This window comes from Anthonomus grandis, chromosome 4 (assembly GCF_022605725.1).
Source record: "Anthonomus grandis grandis chromosome 4, icAntGran1.3, whole genome shotgun sequence".
Lineage (NCBI taxonomy): Eukaryota > Metazoa > Arthropoda > Insecta > Coleoptera > Curculionidae > Anthonomus > Anthonomus grandis.
The window spans coordinates 37,062,357-37,081,385 of NC_065549.1; the positions used below are offsets into that span (position 1 = coordinate 37,062,357).

General features: G+C 33.0%; 2 protein-coding genes across 5 annotated transcripts in view; one reads left to right on the plus strand and one right to left on the minus strand.

The window, feature by feature from the left end:
• The window catches only part of LOC126735604 (protein PFC0760c-like), a 92,374-nt gene that overhangs the window by 9,600 nt on the left and 63,745 nt on the right, over positions 1 to 19,029 (plus strand). For 2 of the 3 annotated variants that reach the window (XM_050439657.1, XM_050439655.1), the window contains exons 2-4: positions 10,777 to 11,144; positions 11,305 to 11,508; positions 14,753 to 14,980. In XM_050439657.1, coding sequence (XP_050295614.1) covers positions 10,784 to 11,144; positions 11,305 to 11,508; positions 14,753 to 14,980 — 793 coding nt within the window. In that variant the 5' untranslated portion in view covers positions 10,777 to 10,783. Of the gene's footprint in view, positions 1 to 10,585; positions 10,726 to 10,776; positions 11,145 to 11,304; positions 11,509 to 14,752; positions 14,981 to 19,029 lie in introns of those variants that run through there. The other variant, XM_050439656.1, reaches the window with a different exon arrangement.
• Positions 16,235 to 19,029, minus strand: part of LOC126735603 (WD repeat-containing protein 81) — a 295,976-nt gene continuing 293,181 nt past the window's right edge. The window contains exons 33-34 of one of the 2 annotated variants that reach the window (XM_050439654.1): positions 16,516 to 16,553; positions 16,235 to 16,425 (exon numbers count right to left, since the gene is read on the minus strand). In XM_050439654.1, the coding sequence (XP_050295611.1) occupies positions 16,544 to 16,553 (10 nt within the window). In that variant the 3' untranslated portion in view covers positions 16,235 to 16,425; positions 16,516 to 16,543. Of the gene's footprint in view, positions 16,554 to 19,029 lie in introns of both variants that reach the window. The other variant, XM_050439652.1, reaches the window with a different exon arrangement.

A 19,029-nucleotide genomic window follows, 5' to 3' on the forward strand; every position in this document is an offset into this window, starting at 1 on the left:
TACTTTTTAACTATTTATCGTCTATGTATTATGCCTAAGGAGCTGTTCGAAGTGACCGCCTTCGACTTCCTTGACATGAGTTTCGTACCCGCTGTAACATTGCTGGTGTCACTAATGAACAAGCAAAACGAATCCTGTTCTTCATGTCCTCTGGAGTTGTAGGTGCACTAGCCATTACTTTGTCTTTTATAAATCCCCATAAAAAAAAGTCAAGGGGGGTCAAATCTGGCGAACGAGCAGGCCAGTTGACAGGACCACCTCGACCAATCCACCTGTTTTCAAAAATCTCATTTAAATAAGTACGGGCCTGTATGGCATAATGGGGTGGAGCTCCGTCCTGCTGAAACCATACGTTAGGATTTAAATTTTGGTTTAGTAGACGAGGTAACTGATTTCTTAAAAAATCTGTGTAGACCTGTCCATTTAAATGACCTTGGAAAAAATGCGGACCAATAACTCTATCCTCGAAAATACCACACCATACGTTCACAGACCAGGGATGTTGATTTGGTACAGTTCTCATCCAGTGAGGATTATTTGCTGCCCAGTAATGCATGTTGTGCCTGTTTACCTTTTAGAAAAACAAACAACCAAAACTTGAATATGTTCTAATTTAAATAAGTTAAATCTTACCTGCCCGCAATTATTAAAAGAAGCCTCATCAGAAAAAATAACGTTTCTCAAAAAATGGTTATTTTCACGCATTTTTGTTGAAATCCAAGTGCAAAAATTAATGCGATTCTCAAAATCATGTCCGTAAAGCTCTTGATGAAGTGTAATGTGGTAAGGATGAAACTTGTACCGGTGCAGAATTGTTATAATTGATGATTGACTAATTCCAGCATCTAAAGCAAGCCGCCTGGTACTGATTTGAGGATCAATAGCTACTGCTCCTAATACAGCAACTGCCTTATTTTTATCTGTTTTCGTTTTAATCCGATTACGTCGTTTACTTTTTAGACTACCAGTCATACGACTTCTGGTCTCCAGTCTTTTAAAGGCCATATGAGATTTTGGAATATCCGGAAACCTCTCGGCCCACACTACTGCAGCCTCCCTATAATTTTTTCTGCACTCCCCCAAAATTAACAACATATCTACTTCTACACTGAAATTCGCTTCCATTTTTTTCTTTTTAAACACAATTTACTTGTTAATAACACGTCAAAATTTTTATGTGACACTGCTTGTTATGTTGCCATGGAAATCCTACTGTTACTAGGATTTTCATTTCCATCCATACTAGTAAAATAAACAGTAGGATTTCCATGGCAACCGGCTGTTATCATGGTAAAATATTCGAATTATTTTTAAATTTAATCAAAAAATTTTTGATCATAACTCCGTAACCAGCAGAGCAATTTTAAAAAATTTTTGTAAACAGACTTCATATTTTATGTAGATTCGTATTTAAGAATAAAAAACACGTCATTCCATTTAAAATAAGGAAGTGACCCTCCCCTTCTCTTAGGGGGGTGAAGGGACAAATGTCAAAAATATCACAAAAAGTGCCCCCCAGTATACTTGAAATGTCACCAAAATGTCAAAAAAAAATTTGCAGCCGTTTTTGACATATCGCATTGTAACACTTTAAAAAACTCACCCTGTATAAAACAGAGTTGATGATAATTTCCCAGATAAACTTGTTAACAAATCCCATTGATATAATCCCATTGAGTTCTTATGGGAAGTACTAGAAGGAGTAATTGGACATGCAATTGCGATACCTCATTTTAAAGGCAATTAAAAATACTTTTTAAAAATGAGAAAATCCAATATGGCGCCCATAAAAAAAATTAAGTTGATGATGAAAAAAAACGAAACGTCGGATTTTTTGCATCATGTTGTAGCACCTAAAAAGTGGCAGTGAAAAACTGTATTTAGTTTTCCGATATCTCTTTAAATAAATTCGGTAGAAGGTAAAAACGATTTTGACAAATTTTGGTTTTTTTTGGATATCTCCGGAAGTGTCCGGAATTTTAAAATTTTTTAAACGTCATTTTATTAAGCTTCAAATTTTGCAACTAACATATTTTTTATTTGCTGCAAGTATACACATATTTATTTATATTATATGATATTTATTAAAAGCTAGTGTTCGAATTTGGTAACGTTTTTCTTAGACCCTTTAAAATTAAAAAAATCAAACTTCATATTCCTTTAAGATACAAACTAGTCACCTAATGTATATTATAGATAAAATTTGGTCCAGAACAATGTAAATTAAGTGAACTTACTCCTCCAATTAACAAAATTTGCGCGTAACAGTAAAACCAACTTAACATAAATTTTAAACATTAAACTAAAAAATCATAATACTTAAAAGAGTAATAGTGAGATTCAGTGACTTCCTAAAACAAGAAGAACTTGATTCAAAAATGTTGGGCAAGTCTACATTTTTGTTAATAAATAAAGTTAATTTTTTCTAAGAGTTCAGGAGGTTCAATTAAGTTCAATAGTTTGAATACAAATCATATATCTGACATTACTCTTAGCTGCTCTAGAGTGTTGAGACTTGGTAGATTTCCTAAATCGATTACATGCTAATTTTCCATGTATATATTTTGCAGTAAACTTTAAAAACTTATCCTGAACTTTTTCGATCCTATTTTTGTAAACCTAATAGTAGGGTGGCCAGACAACCGATGCATACTCAAGAATCGGTGAGAAACGAGACTGACAGATGAGAATGATAAGAGACAAAAACATACATAAATATCCTCATCGCGCTCAGACCAATATCGATAAAATGCTCGGAAAAGTAAGTTTCTCATAAAAGAGAACACCTAACGCTTAGCAGTTTTGGTATACTCCAGGATGACGGTATTCACTAGATTAAGGAAAATCTGTGACATCAGTATTAAAAACTTATTTAAAAAAAGTACTTATAAATGCGATAAATCAACTTGGAGACCGATAGTATCTAACCCAGAAGAAATCACTTAATATAATTTCAAAACGTCGACAAATAATACTGAAATGATGTTATTAACAAAAAGCAGAAACAGAACGAGTGCACGGTGATATCCTCGACAGACTCTAAATGTTACCTCAGATTCATCAGCAAGCTTTACAGGATATTGAAATAAGCCTTACCAAAGGTCCTGAAAACCTCAGAATAGTTAGCATTTACCTAGTCACCATTGTTTAAGGCCTCCAACAAGCAATCTGATACATGAACCAAATTTTCAGCGATTGACCTCCTGCAAAACCCAAACTGGATGTTAGAGATGATCCCAGTACAAAATCAATGTAATTAGTCATCTATAAGACTATCAAACAATTTTTCACATTGAAGACTAAATGGCTATATCTAGATATATTCTTGCCTACATCAATGGCGTCACCTGATTTAAAGATTAGCCAATAAAGCTTTTGGTCCAAATTTTTTTAAGTGAGAAAAATTCTGATATTTAGACAGTTATTAAATAATAAATGACAAAAGCCCATTTCTTAAAGAAAAAGTTAAAAATTTTGAAAAAGTATCAAAATTGCCATAGTGAAAAATTAAAAAACCAACCCGTATATAAATCTGAAATGCATGAATTAAAATATAGAATGCAAATAATAAATGTAACTCAAGCTGTAAATTAGTTTGTAATCTCATTTTCTTAAAGTTAAACTACTTATTCTTTTTATGTTTTTAATAGGATACCAATAAATCTGAAGTAGTCCGTTAGAAAACTGAGAGTGCCACTAACCAAATATCGAATACAAAACTCTTAAAACCGGAAATCACAAAATTAAATGCTATACAGTAAGCAAATTAAAAATCCAATCTTTCGTTTTTATAGTGAAAGGTAGAGATGGTAGTGTGTTAAGGTGTTAATCGACACTCGACAAATCTAATTTAGTAAAACAGCTGCCCCCTTGTTTGTTTGTTGCTGGGAGTGGAAACTTATCAACTTCTCAATTTTGATTTAAAGTGATACTGTAATCATCGCAAATTGTTACACTGCTATTTTGTTTTAAAACAGGCACTATAGGTGTCCGGTACTTACTATACTCGACGGGTTTTATTACATTAGTTTAAACAGGTCTATCCAATTCTTGCTCTACTTTTTCCTTTAGAGCAAAGGCCAATGGCCTAGGCTTAAAAAAATTTGGTTGAGCCCCAACTTTCAATTTTAAACTAATTTTTCCTTTTGTAAAAAGACCTAAAGTACTAGAGAATTCACTGCATAATTGATTTATATACTATTTAGCTTCAAAGGCTTCTAATCTATTAATTGATAATGCAAATCTATTACAAAAATCGCGCCCTAATAAAGGTGGTTCCCCGTTCTTAATTACATATAAATATAAAGATTTTCACTTACCCCTGTAGGTTATATTTACCAATATTTTGCCCAATGCATAAATTTGTCGGCCATCATACACCGTAAAAAACTTATTACTTCCCACCAGTGGCACTTTAAATTGTATATTCTTTAATTTTTCAGAAATTAAGCCAACATTAGCACCAGTCTCAAGCTCAAATTGTATAAATTTATGATTTACCACAATACTTACAAATATTGATTTTAAATTTCCTACAGAAACATGAAAAAGTTGATCAACGTTTTTAATAGACTTTACTGAGCTAACATTTCCGTATTAGAATAAAAAGTTGATCATCTTCCTCTTGAAAGAAATTATTACCATTTATTCTTTTTGCTTTACATACTGTTGCAATATGCCCTTTAAGACTACAGGCATTGCACGTATAATTTTTAAATCTATACAGATACCACTATGCACTTTACCGCACACCTCGCACTTTCCATATCGTCCACCTCCAGCAATAGGTATTCCATTACGCTGTTCACCTAAATTTCCGCTACTGTGACTGGTTGATGTCCTAGCTGTACTGATAACCAGCTGTACAAACATGACGATTTCGTTGTGTGACAAGAAAAACTTCTTCAGGTTCTTTTAACTATTGTATTTGGCACTTTACCACTAGCTAATATAATCTGGCCTTTTCAAAGGTCAAAGAAGCCTCTTTCTCCTCAAAAAGCCTTTCCAAAATAAGATCTTTTTCAAACCCCATAATAAATTTATCTCGTAATACTGTTGATAACTCGGTATTTTTAAATTTGCACTTTGAAGCTAACTGTCCAACCAGTGCTGCCCATTCTTGCACTGTTTCTTCATTACCTTTTATTGCATTGTAAAACTTTTGTCTCTCTGAAATCATTAACTTTGTTCGTGTAAAATGTGTATCAAAACAGCTTAAAAGGTAATTTAAATCCTTGTCTTCTGGCTTATGTGGTATGCACAAACTGCACAATTACTGGTACTTTCCGAACAGCCATTAATATAGCTTTTTTTTTCATCCTGAAGTAACACTATTAGCTATATAAAACCGCAAAAGCTGATTTTTATATACACGTCAGTCACAAACACTTGGATTAAATTCACGTAAATGGCCTATAAAATACATTTTTTTAAAATTTACCTTTTCTATATCATGCGTATACTATACAATTTTAACTCGTCGCCAATGTAATATCTTAACTCGGAAATAATACGCGTTATATCTTCCCAAAAAACATTTCTATATTAACCTTCATAGTATACTAAAATTTTAACGTGGCTTCGTACCATATAGAAATACAACAATGTATTAAAAGTAAATACCTAAGAAAATATGATTTATTGTAAAACATTTGCAACTTACAATCTCAATAAATTGGCTGACGCCAATAATTTCTCGATATTTAGCGTTGTCCGCTTTTTTACAGGGATTTAAGCTTCCGCCTGAGCTGAAAACTCACAAATATACTAGACTTACTCTTTTTATCAAATGGAATAGCTGAAATTTATTACCCTGAACTTAACAATGATTATTTTCTTGGAACATTTGACCCTGACTACTCACTTATTATTCATTAATATGTTTAATTGCTGCAATGATTCACGAACTATAGTTTTCGATGATTCGCTTCATTTCTACGGCTCTCTACCCGACTTTGCCGTAATGTCGAAAACAGAAGTATGCAACGAGGTCGACGATTGGCTCTAACATCTCATTTGTATAGTTTAGTTGATCACAGCAATTCGTCCTGCGTGTTTGTCGAGATGGAATAGAATGATGATATTATTTTAAGAAATTAAGTAATATAAACCATACCTCTGCGTCATTCTTCACTGAGTCAACGCGTGGTCGTTCTTTTCCTTTCCTATCCTTCGGATTCCTTTCCTAAGCACTTTCTTACCCTTTGCCAATAGATATAAAGTGCCCGTAAGAATTAAATTTAGTGAAAGTATCAAGCCCAATTCCGCGTCACCTAGTCAACACGTGGTTGTTCTTTCCATTTCTATGCTTTGGAACCCTTTTCTAGGCTCTTTCCTGCCCTTTGCCAGTAGTATCTCAAACTATTCACGCCGGTAGCCAGGCCGAATGATGCCGGATGCATCGTGGGGGAAGCATCATCGTGCATTTCAGTTATATTAATTGTAATTGTGTAACATTATAGTTAATTGTGATAAATATCGATTCGAGGAACAGGGTACATACCCGACGGTTTTTCAGAATTTCCAAATCGTGCTAGCAGATCCAGCACGATCCAGGTGCAAGTCCAAGTAATAAAAACCAAAAAATATATAGAAATAAGGTGTTTCGTGGCACCGGTTCGCACAATGAACGAATTTACATGCAACAACGAAGCGAAGTGAACCAGTGTAATGCGTCGGTTCGTTGATGCGCTTTTAAAATGAAATACGGCAATGATGAAGGTTGCATCAACGTATTACATTAGCTCATACCAAATAGCACCTTTAGATAAAACAAAGTTACTATTAACAACTAAAAACAACTTTAGAAAAATCAAATTCAGTTTAAAGATTGAAAATCACACCTAAATGGAACGGATTTTTCCAGAGTATAATTTAATAATTAAAGAACATTTCGTAAGTCACAAATTCATTTTTTTTTAAGAATCTGCTTACTGTATGAAATTATAGTTAGTTTAATTTGCTTCTAATAGCATAACTTAAATGGATATTGTTTATAGTCTCTTTTCTTTAGGCAACTACAAAAACAGTACACAATATAGAGATTTTTAATAATGAACTGCGTGAATTTCTGATGGATGATAAGTTGAAAATTTTAATTATTCCGAATATTTTTGAGAGAGAGAGAGAGAGAGAGAGAGAGAAAGAAATCAGATAAAAAATATAAAAAATTAAAGCATAATTATTTAAAGGCATAGGGTAAACTGTCCAACAGTGAACCATTTTTATTTTTTACTCATTTTTTAAAGAGAATAGAGAAGGTAAAAATTTGCAAACATCAGCTTATATTAGTTAATATAATGATGTATTAAATACAGGCACCATTTAACAAAAAATAATATAGAGTTAATCTTTATAATTTTTTTTTTAAAACCTGTTTTGTGGTTTACTGTGTACCACCTTGTGGGTACAATGAACACTGTTCACAGTGACCAAAAGCAAAAAAAACGAATGAAGTATGATTATGTATTTTTCAATAATTACAACCAGTTTTAAAGTTTTAAATTCTAAAAATAAGTTAACAAAAATAAGAACTTCTTTTAAAAAACTAAGAACAAAAAACAAAACAAAAAAACTTAACTTTTACAAAAAAATAGGAATTTTAACGAACATCTAATAAACCTAAATTAACATTAAATTTAAAATAGGAATTTTGCCTTGAGGTACTTTCATTAATATGAGGCTTTGGTAAAATAGTTTTTATGTCCGCTAGATCTATATCTGCCATATCTGTAACAAGAGGCATGTAAAACATATTGCCTATAACGTTTTACGCAAGAACGTTACAGAAAAACTATTTTTATTTTCTTTTAAAATTTTCCCCACATAATAAATAATATTTTTCTTTAATTGAAATTCTACAAGCACAAAGTCATCAGGAAGTGGGGCTCTCTCAAGAGCAAACTTAATACCTGGCAACGCTTCATGGGTCAGTTGCAATTAGACTCATTCCCGCTTTGCGTCTTTTCCTTGTATTTTTTCTGGCGGCTGCACGGAGTGGTGGTTGAAATTCTTTGGGAGATATAACAATATTTTCGTTGTTTTGTTGATACGAAGTGGATGGAATAGGAGACTCGATATTTAGGTTTTTCTCGATACCATCTGGTTGATTGGATATAGTAGCTTTTTCTTTTGACATGTCACGTTGTGAAGAGTTTGTGTTTTCTTCAATATCATCTCTGTCATCTGGGTTTCCATTTTCACCTCTTGGTCCAAAATATATAGGTTTCGATCCCCAGGGTCAGGTCTATCGGTGACGGAGCTAGGTATAAAGTCAACTTCTGAAAAAATGTTACGATCAAACGGGAATATGCCTGTTTTCCGAAATGCATTTGTAATTGTAGATGGTGTCATAGCTTTCTGATAAGCTATTCCAATAAAAGATGCTAATTCATAAATAGTAACGGGAATCCCAGGATTTCTCAGCATCCAAGAAATAATAGAGGCATTATAATATTCTTTAAACGGCTTAATTATACCAACATCTAATGGTTGGGTTTTTTGCGTTGTATGGGGTGGAAGGGTTAAAATATTAACACCGTTTTCCTTTGCAATATCAATAGCTCTGATTGTCAGATGCGATTCGTGTTTGTCCATAATCAATATGGATGGATTCTCTTTTGAAGATGAGCTATGCTTGACAAAATGAAGCATCACCTCGCTAAAGAGATCTGAATTCATCCAGCCACTGGACGTTGCCAAGCCCAAAGAGCCTGGTGGAGCTCCATTAAGCATATGCGGTTTAAAATGCACTCTGGGAAATATTAAAGCTGGCGGTAGACTTTGCCCACTTGCACTTACGATACAACATGTAGTAACTAATGTTCCCTTTTCTCCACTGGTTACTTTGGACAAGCATCTTATTCCCTTGGGTGCCAAGACTCTTTGAGGTTTTTGCACGGTAGTAGTGGAAGTTTCGTCCAAATTAAAGATTCGCGTCCCATCGGCAAACCGTGGATCTCTTTGCAAAATATTATAAAGATTATCAAAAAATTTTCCCACATTTCATCGGTTAAAAGAGGTTGCTCTGGCTAGACTACAACGCTCTGGGCATCTTAGCGTCAAGGTTGGATGTCTTTGGCGAAAAGAACGCAGCCATTCTATTCCAGCTAACTCCTGTTTTGACCATGAAGCAGGCATTTTTATATTTTTTTTGCCATTTGGTAAGCAATCCTACGACAATCTTTATTTGTTACGCCGTAAAAAGCATAAGCACATTCATATATGTATTCCACTAACGACTTTTCTTGCTCCACTGTAAATACTTTGTTAACCTCATAGTTTGGAGTAAGTCAAACATCGTCTCTTTGCTGCTTCATGAAGTATCTCCGAAGTGTTGGATAGGGAATAGATTTCCTTCTAGAGGCTTCTCGTAGGCTAATTCCCGTATTCTTGAGAGCAAGAGCGTCAGCCATTTGTGCCTCAGTGTGCTTTCCGATTTTACGTTATCGTTTTTTGCGAGCCATGATGCTAAAAGTCAATTTTTTTATAAATATAATTTTATAGATAATACGGTCCACAGTGAACCGATTTACTGTGTACACAGTGAACCGATTCACTGTGTACCGGTTCACTGTGTAAATTTGCTACTATCCAATAAAAAAATTAATAACAAAATAGCAATAATGAAAAACAAAAGAATTATTATTTATAAGTTGGCTAAAAAGAATCAACAATAGATGACACTATCAAACATTTCAAAATATTTGAGCAAACACCCCAAAAACATTGGGTAAATGAACAAACGAAATTTAGTTTGCTTACCTGAAAACACACAATTGCACGTGGCACGTTTAAAATAATACTGATCGACGAGAATCGACTAGCATACGTTAGAGATGCTTTAAGCGGTCCCCACCACAGACACTAACGACCGTTGGTAAATGTAGTTGCGCCAAATTTGAAAATGGTTCTCTGTGTACTGTGGTTCACTGTTGGACAGTTTACCCTACAACAAAATAAATGATGTTCTTTTACCGCCACTTTCTGCGCGTTTTATAACAGTAATTTCAAATTGCCGATACGGCATTGTGTCTTTTGACGACCATCAATAGTTTTTTTTAAATTACGGGCACTATATTAACTTATACTAAATTAAAATTAGGTTCCTTAATTACCGTTTAAACGATATATCGCACTTTATATTAAAAATATATTGAGATCTTTCCATGCATAATTTCTATTAAGTATGTTTCCATACTAGATTAAATAGTTGAATTGCTGTGACCATAACAACTTTTTAACTTGCGTTCATTGCAAATCCTTAGGCGAATTTAGAGGTTAGAAGGACGTTTACGAGTCGCATAATTTCCTTAACGTCAGATGCACTTTTACTCCAATATAATGTCATATAGCGATACTTAGGCTGAAATTCAGAGGTTTCTTTATCGCTTACATTAGGATTTTCAATTTCTATTATATACAGACTTTACTTATACCAAGGATTTTAAACAACGAATTTTAAATCATATTTATTTTATATATTGGCAGAAACCTGTGTAATTATCTTTTACTATATAAAACAGGTGTTTTTTAAAGAGAATCGTGCTTAAAAGCATAACTTTACAAACCAATTACTTTTTATGTTAAAACATTACTATAGCAATCACAGAGTACAAATTGTTGCTTTGTAATTTTTTTTTTCAGAAAATGATTTTATAAATATATATTAAGTAATGGTACTGTTATTCTACTGTTTTACGGTTCAAACTATAGTAAACTAAATAGGTATTAAATATCCTCGCCATAAAATATTAATATTTATTATTATTTTTTCAGAAACAACATGAGGTTGTACCTGCTAGGAACAGCCCTGCTATATCTTGCCCTTCAATGCCAAGCAAACCCTATTATTATAACAGCTAATCCTGACGCACAAAATGTCCAAGAAAAATCAGCAGATAGCATCGAATTAAAGGGAGAAATACAAGAAGCTACCCAAGGTGTCTTTAATAAAAACAATGAGGAAGCTATAGATTCTGAAAAATTAAAAGATAATAAAGAAAATACTGAACAGCAAAAAGATAACACAGAAGTTCAACAAGTCGATAAAGATGAAAATAAGACAGGAGATGAGAAAAATGAAATTAAATCAGAAAATGTTGATGAGAAAGCATCTGAAGCATCAACGGAGGTGGCTACAAAAGGTAACTAGGTTAATTTTTTAAATAATTTAAATTTCACCATGTCATAATCGATATCGAAAACGAGAAAATTTTTTATTTATAATCTCATACTATGTTTTATTCTCTTTACCATTTAAATATAATGCTTAAAAATATGGTGCCTAAATTATATTTTACATAGCTCCATCCCGCTCGCAAAAAAAGAAGCATACAAGCAAGTCCAAAGTAACAGGTCGTCAATCTTCAGACGATGATGACGATGACGATGATGATGATGATTCTTTCGATGATGATGATGATGATACCGCTGCTGATGAGTCCGACGACGATGACGATGATGATGGTGATTACTTCGATGGACTGTTTGATGATTTATTGGGAGGAGGTATGATAAAATCTTATCTTAACTGGATTTTTACTATTTTAGGATAAATGCATGCTTAGTTTTGGAGTTGGAAACATGTTAGTCGGATTCATGGGTTTAATAGCTCTTTATTTAGTTATTAGTACTATTGTAGTTTGATTAATTTTATTAAAAAAAAGTTGACGAGATATCAATAAAAATCTAATTAGTACTCTTTTGTTCTTTATAAACTACAAAACACCTTTAACACATTTTTTTAGATTATTTTTTATATGTTTATGTTTTCATAAATAGATTTTTTTTTCATTTAAAGACTACACAATTATAAAGATAAGAAAAAGCATGCTCTTATATTTTACATCCTAAAGATTATCCTATATTATGTATGTTATATATGTCATTGCACTATTTATACTTTTTATATTTACTTCAGTATGCAATTTCTTCCGATCAGAAAAAGCAGTGATACAATCAACGTGTTACTACCATAAATAAGGATAACAAATTGTAAAATGTATTAATGGGTTTAAATGAATTTTTTATAATTTATGAATAAGGATAGCTGCAATTTGCTAGTATCTAATCAACCTTCACGCATTTATGTCAGTTCAACGCAATATTTTTCACATCTACAACTTAACGTGTGCATGCTCGGGAAATTTACATCTCTGACATGTGTTATCCTGGTCTTATTTCTTTGGATCTCAACCCTAATCCAGGAAGTTCCGGCAGCAAAAGCTGACCCTAGGAGCTCTACCATCAAATTTCCAGAGATAGGATGGAATCTTATATCACCTTATTAATTAATAATTGATTTCCGAAATAAAATAAGAATAAATTTAAATCCCTGATAGAGTAACAAGTGTACTTGCTACTTGTATCCTTTGTCACAATGTCTTTGATTAAAAACGCTTGTAAATTTTTACTAATTCGAGTATTTAGTAATCTTTTTATGGATATATTCTAATCAAATAAATATTGTAATTGATCCAACGTTAATCTAGACTCGTACCGGCATAAGAGGCAGTGTTAACGAGGATCCTGCTCAATTGTACTTTTTTATACTCGACTGGCCAATTTCATTGTTGGGTGCAGAAATACTCAACCCATAACATGTTAAAGAAAATCATAAGGCAGCGCCTTAAGTTAAATGGAGAACAATACTTCGCTACTTGAAGTGGATATAAAAAAGGAGAAATGTATTTCTGCACAAGACAAAACTCGGGATTAATCCCGCCAGTACACTTTTGCTTCTAAGCTTTTCTACGTTAAATTTATGACCTAGGTTTGTTATTGCACGTTACCACCTGTATACTGCCGTAAAAGTCAACAAAGCACTTAAGCCTATTCAGCTTGAAATGGAGAAAATCGAATGAAAACGATTTTCTTCCAAATATATGTCAAAATTTCATATTTTCATACCGGATAAAATACTTTTGATAAAAATTGATTATGCTCTTTCCGATTCCGTTTAAAAATTTTAATAATTTTGTTATTTGCACTAAGAAAAATGACTTGGGTCAGTGCAATAATGAAAACATAAGGGAAAACAGTCCTAAGTCGTCATAGACCTTTTTTTACTTGTAAAAGCGCTCGAGCCTCGTCCACTTTACAAGTTGTATTTGAGGGCGATCTTCGACGCTTTTACAAGTTAAAAAGAACCTAAGTCGTAATACGACACCATTTACAACTTTCTCTATACCTAAATATTTTAACCTTGGCAAAATTCAAGTAATAGTCGTATAAGATTTTCGTTTTCGCAGATAGATGGGGAATCCACTTGGCTATCCATTGATATTAAAAATTCATTTTCGTCAAAAAAGTGACTTAAGTACTTTTTTGACTTGTACGGCAGTATACAGGTCGGGTCTCCTTAGGTCCGAAAATCAATGAAACAATAATAAATTCAAAGGAGAACATATGTCGCACTGAGACCTGTGAAAATTTTAATTGTAAAAGCGGTGTTAAATAGAACTGAAGAAACTCGAAAATTAATACAGTAAAAATCGTTAGAACACTCAGTAATCTAGTGGTAAATTTTTACAATAACTACATCTGGACTAATGATAATTTAAATAAGAAACGTGCCACCACATTAGACATTATAGCACGAGCGTACTGAATATTAAAATAAAAGTTCAGTTAGAGACCAGAAATGGGATGTGTTTAATGTGCAATGAAGTACAATCACAATTTATTTCATTCACGAGGTTATTTATTAATGATTGCACAAAACATTCTCGAACCGAAGATTCTCGGCTTTTTTATGGAAACTTCAAGTCATTTATTTATCGATTTTGTAAAAATTAACTAATTTCTAAGATCTAAAAAATATATTTGCTATTATTAGGGCGAATGAATGCAGATGGAGCATCTACAAACATAGACCAACCTTGTTTTTTTCAATGCCTACTTTTAAGAATAAGCACTTGTAAACTTGCATGAAAAATAAGTCAGTTTGGTCAGAAATATTATTTGAACCCAAGTATAATACTGTATATGGCAGTTTCTAACATTATATGAACAAAAAACAGTAAATATGTGAGTTTCTCACTCATAATAGAACCTGCATCCCAAATTTTAGTGGCAATATTAATTCAGGGCAAATAGCTCCTTCAAAGCCACTACCAGATTAGTCCAAGGCTGCATAATATTCTTAAAATTATATCTAGTTAAATAAATTTAATGTGACCGTGTGCCACCAGGAAAACAAGGAAGGGGATGGATTAGCCAAAGAAAGCTCAAGGAACAAATTATTTCAAGGCCACTCTGTCAATTACTGCGTTATAATGGAAATGGAATTTCATAGTTGGAAGCTCCAGACACCAGGACAGAGGCAGGCTTAAAGATTTGTAAAAACTTCCATGATTGATTTTGCCACAGACCTTCTAAAAAAAGTTGCAAGGATAATAGTATAGGTCTAATACTACCTGGCAACCGTAAGGAGGAAGATACTTCTAAGAGAAACTTAGGCAAACAGCTCTAAATATAGTTTAGATGAGCTATAATAAATCTTCTTAGGATATTGTAACAAAGTGCATCTTGCCTAGAAAAAATCTATCCATCTATATTACTGATTTGATGAAAATCATATACTTCTTAAAAAAATTATGGCAATCGCCTAGAACATATATAATTCCTAACCTAGTTTAATTAATCTTATCGCAAAAAAACTAATATTTAGTTTCACAAGAATCATTAAATAATTTACGATTTATTTAAGATGTAGGTATATTTGTTCAAAAAAGTTTTTCTTTATTTCCAGGTGACGACGATGAAGACGATGATGATGATGACGATGACGACGACGATGAAGATGACGAAGACGCCTCACCAGGAGTCATCACTAACACGGCTCAACTTGCACAGCCCACTCAATCTTCACAAGGGACACAAAGTGCCGCTGCTGCTGCTGCTCAAGCAGCAGAAAATGCTGTACAAGAATCCGCCGAAGAACAAGCTGTTGAAGAGGGAGATGTTGAAAATGAAACAGGTAAATTTTAATTATTTTAATTAACAATATACAAGCTACTAGAAAATAATACAACAAGAATTTAAATGTATGATTTTTTTTTAAATTAGCAAAAATTCATTAAAATCGTTAAATAAATTCTTATAGTAGTTAGATCCTAGATCTTTATAAAGCCTTTGGCAGTACTAGAATTTGTTCATCCATTCAGAAACTACTTAATTATCTCAAAACGGCCGTATATAAAAATAACACGTATTGACCTTTTTAGTAAAGAAACTTGTCAGCTTTCGTATAAATTATTGAGAGTATATGTTCAAAAAAATAAAAAAAAGTAGTCCATTTTTCTCTAAGACACCTCTTAATAATAAAAATTCAGAGATTGGAGCGACAAAAAATCAATGGTCTCAGATTATGTTTATTTAAAAAAAAAACTATTACACGTGTTTCGCCCTAAAGTATCATCAGATCGGTAAAGGTATTCGTTTAACTCCACAAACATTTAAGTTAAAATAAAAAATAAATATATAAAAAATATTTCTGACGTTTACATTATATCCGGTTTCAAAACTTAATCTGAGACCATTGATATAATCTGAAATAATTCTAAAAAACTATGATTTCTTAAACTGAATCTTCTCCTTCTATAGCAATGTAGTATTAAGTAAAATTGTAAGATTAATATTGTTTTTTTTTAATAAAGATATATTATTAATATTATTATTAATAAATCTTAAATAAACATAATCTGAGACCATTGACTTTGTGTCCCTCCAATCTCTGAATTTCTGAGAGTATATGTGTTTTAATAACGTTTATGAAACGTAATAATCTCCAACAATTTTATATGAACATGAGACTTGGGTAGATAATTTTTACTTATAATAATAACTCTTCTTTTCAACGGGTGTCGGTTCCCAATTACGAGAAAATCACTAAAAAATATTAATAAAAAACATATAAAATTAATTAATTAAAAGTAAAATTAATGAATTAAAACAATCAAAATTTAAAATAAGAAATACTTACCCTTATACCAAGATCTCAAAACTTGGCAGGCAAACAGAATAATTACCTTTTCAATCAATATCAAAGCAGCCAGAGAAATCCCTAAACAATTAACTGGAAACTCTTGAAATCAGAGTTTTTACCACTCGTTAAGGTGTGAATTAAAATACTAGATGCACAAAAATAGTGGTTTATTTACATACTTACACTACTAAACACGATCAGTTATGCTACTAAACAGGATCACTACTAGAAATATTTATTAACACCGTATTTATTTACTACTTTTATTTACTACTTATCGCCCCGATTTCCGAACGGAACTATTAACTGACTCCCAGGGGCGCCGCCGTTTCTTATATACTCGGCAGACCACGATTCCGGAAGATTCGCTGGCCTTCCACGCGTCTCCAAAGACGTCGTGCAGTGTGCTTACTTGTATCATTCCGGAATGACGAGAACTGCTCGTGTTCGCGGCGTTACCAACATCGTTACAATAATAAGAAAAGTTTTAAATAAAAATAATTAATGCTGTAGAACTTGCAACTGACCTTGTCGGCTGCAGCACAAATAATCTAGTTAACGCGATCTAAAAAAAAGAAAAAAACAAACATAATATCAAACTCATTAAAAAGTAACTACAAAAATGAAGTACCTTATTTAACAGAATCCACTGCTAGTAAACGTAGACAGACTAGTATAAATAAAATGATAATTTAATTATTCCTTAAGTAATTATATGAATTAATTTATTAGGCAAGAGTATATCGCAATCCACAGCAAAACAATTAAAATTTTTTCGCATAAAAAATGGGATCGTTTTGAATAATTGAATCTAGCTTCACCAAGAGCAAAACAGAGCATTATACTTGTGAATACCCTGGTGAGCCCAATATTTAATAAATTTTCTCTCAAGCCTCTCCAAAGCACTGGAATGACATTGATACTGAGGATGCCAAGCAATAGAACCATATTGAAGGTTCGATCTAACAAAACTATAAAAGAGAAACACATCGCTGAAATATCATTAAGTGGCGGCAATTCCTTATCACAAAATCCATTTAACCAAACAATATTCTGGAAGCTTGCGATATAACTTCTTCGTTATTAATATATGCTAATAATATCGATACTAAAAGTGAATTCGCTATCAAATATACCGCAATGATTTGAAATTTTGCCTTTTTGCTCAAGTGAAACATCACCAATTTTATAGTCATATTACACAACTGTCTTAGTTTTGTGGTTAAGACCCTGCTGCAAAAAATTACTCCTCAACGATGGCAATTTTCCAACAAATTGTGGCATATTATTCACAAGATCATTAACAAATAGGAAGAAGTGGACCAAGATTAGAACCCTGAGGTAAATCAGAAGTTGGGATGACGCTCTGTGATTTAAATCATCAATTTCTATAAATTGTCTTTAAAGAATAAAATATGAATGGAGCAATTTTACTAGAGTACCCGAACATGCAAATATATAACCAAATTTTTGTAGTAATACATTATGATGAATTTGGTTAGAGGCTTTGCTAAAGTCAGTGTAAATAGCATCTGGTTGATTACTTTCATTTAGAACTTGAAAAACTTCTTGAGAACCAGGGCAAATTAGAACAATCCATGCTGATCGACTGAAATTTGAGAACGAATTTAGGAGAAAAGTTTGTGATAAAGATTTGTTTTGAGAATTTTAGTAGGAAAATTGATATAGGTTGATAATTTTCAATTAAGCTGTAATCTTCCTTCTTGTGAACTGGTCATACCCTGACAACCTTTTATCTGTCAGGAAATAATCCAGGTTTAAATATTACATTAAAAATGGCACAAATGAGATGACATTGTGTCAGCACTATCCTTTCCTTAAGTCGAGGTAAACGCTGTGAAAAAATCCAGCAAATGATGATTTTTGCTGTGGACCTTCGTAGGTACCAAATGTGTCTCTCATCATAGCAGGAATTCTTGATTAAATTCTTTTAGTCTGAATAAATACTGTATAACTGTATACTGTCTGAATAAATATCTCTTGAGTCCGAGTAATAGCAGTATAAACTGCGTCTACTTGAGATTTTTTAATGAGATATGATAACAGATAGAAAACAATAATATAAATATAAAATAAAAATCAAACTAGGCTATAACTTAAAATATGGTTAAATCTATAATTAAAAAATAAAATCGGCTATAATTAAGAAACAAAAAGTTTATTGAATTCTATTAGAGGGAGAGTGGGCAGCCAAGGTGGCTATTCTTCATATTGGTTTGACAGATCCATAATGCCTCACTGACCCGAGGGTTACCAGAGGACAATATCGTTGGAAAAAAGCCAATGAGACGCTCTGGTCTAAAAAATAGTAGTCGCTGGGTAAACTGTAAGCCTTGCTCGCGTAAGTGCTGAGCACTATCTGCTGACATATCTGCAGTTTGTTTCTCCTCCCAAAACTAACAGCACTGCGGGTTGTCCGCAATACCAAGTGTCAGGGTACACTGAAAGGAGCCACCACTAGACTAATTTCCCGTCTGTTTAGATGCAATAATTGTTTGATGACACAGGCACTTGTCTCACGCCGAGTGCTTTGATTTATCTCGGGAATGTCTTGCTGTCGAGTAGTGTCTTTAGTGATGCGCTACAGCTACACATTTGGCTATAGCGATTATGGATTTGCCGGCAGCTTCGTACAACCAAGTATACCATGATGATTTGGCCCCCAGATAAGCTGAACTGCAGTTCAGCTGGCTGCAGCCGTTCTCACCTTTATAGGGTTCAGTACAAGCTAAAATTTCAGAAGCCTTTTCGTCTGTAACAGCTTTAATGGTAGATCTGCTGTCCGAGCAGATTGAGATAACTGTATTGTGAAGTTCACTATCTAAAATTTATTGTCTAAAACAAATACTTCAGCTTGGAAGACGGTGCCGTGCTTCATCCAGCGAGTAGACCTTGCTGGTCTGGTGGAGCTTCACTAGACGAATTTGTAACAGCACAGTGGAGTGTACCAGACAATACCCCAGAAGTTGATTATGAATGCTAAAAGAGAAAACGCAATATCATCATTAGGGTTCTACCAC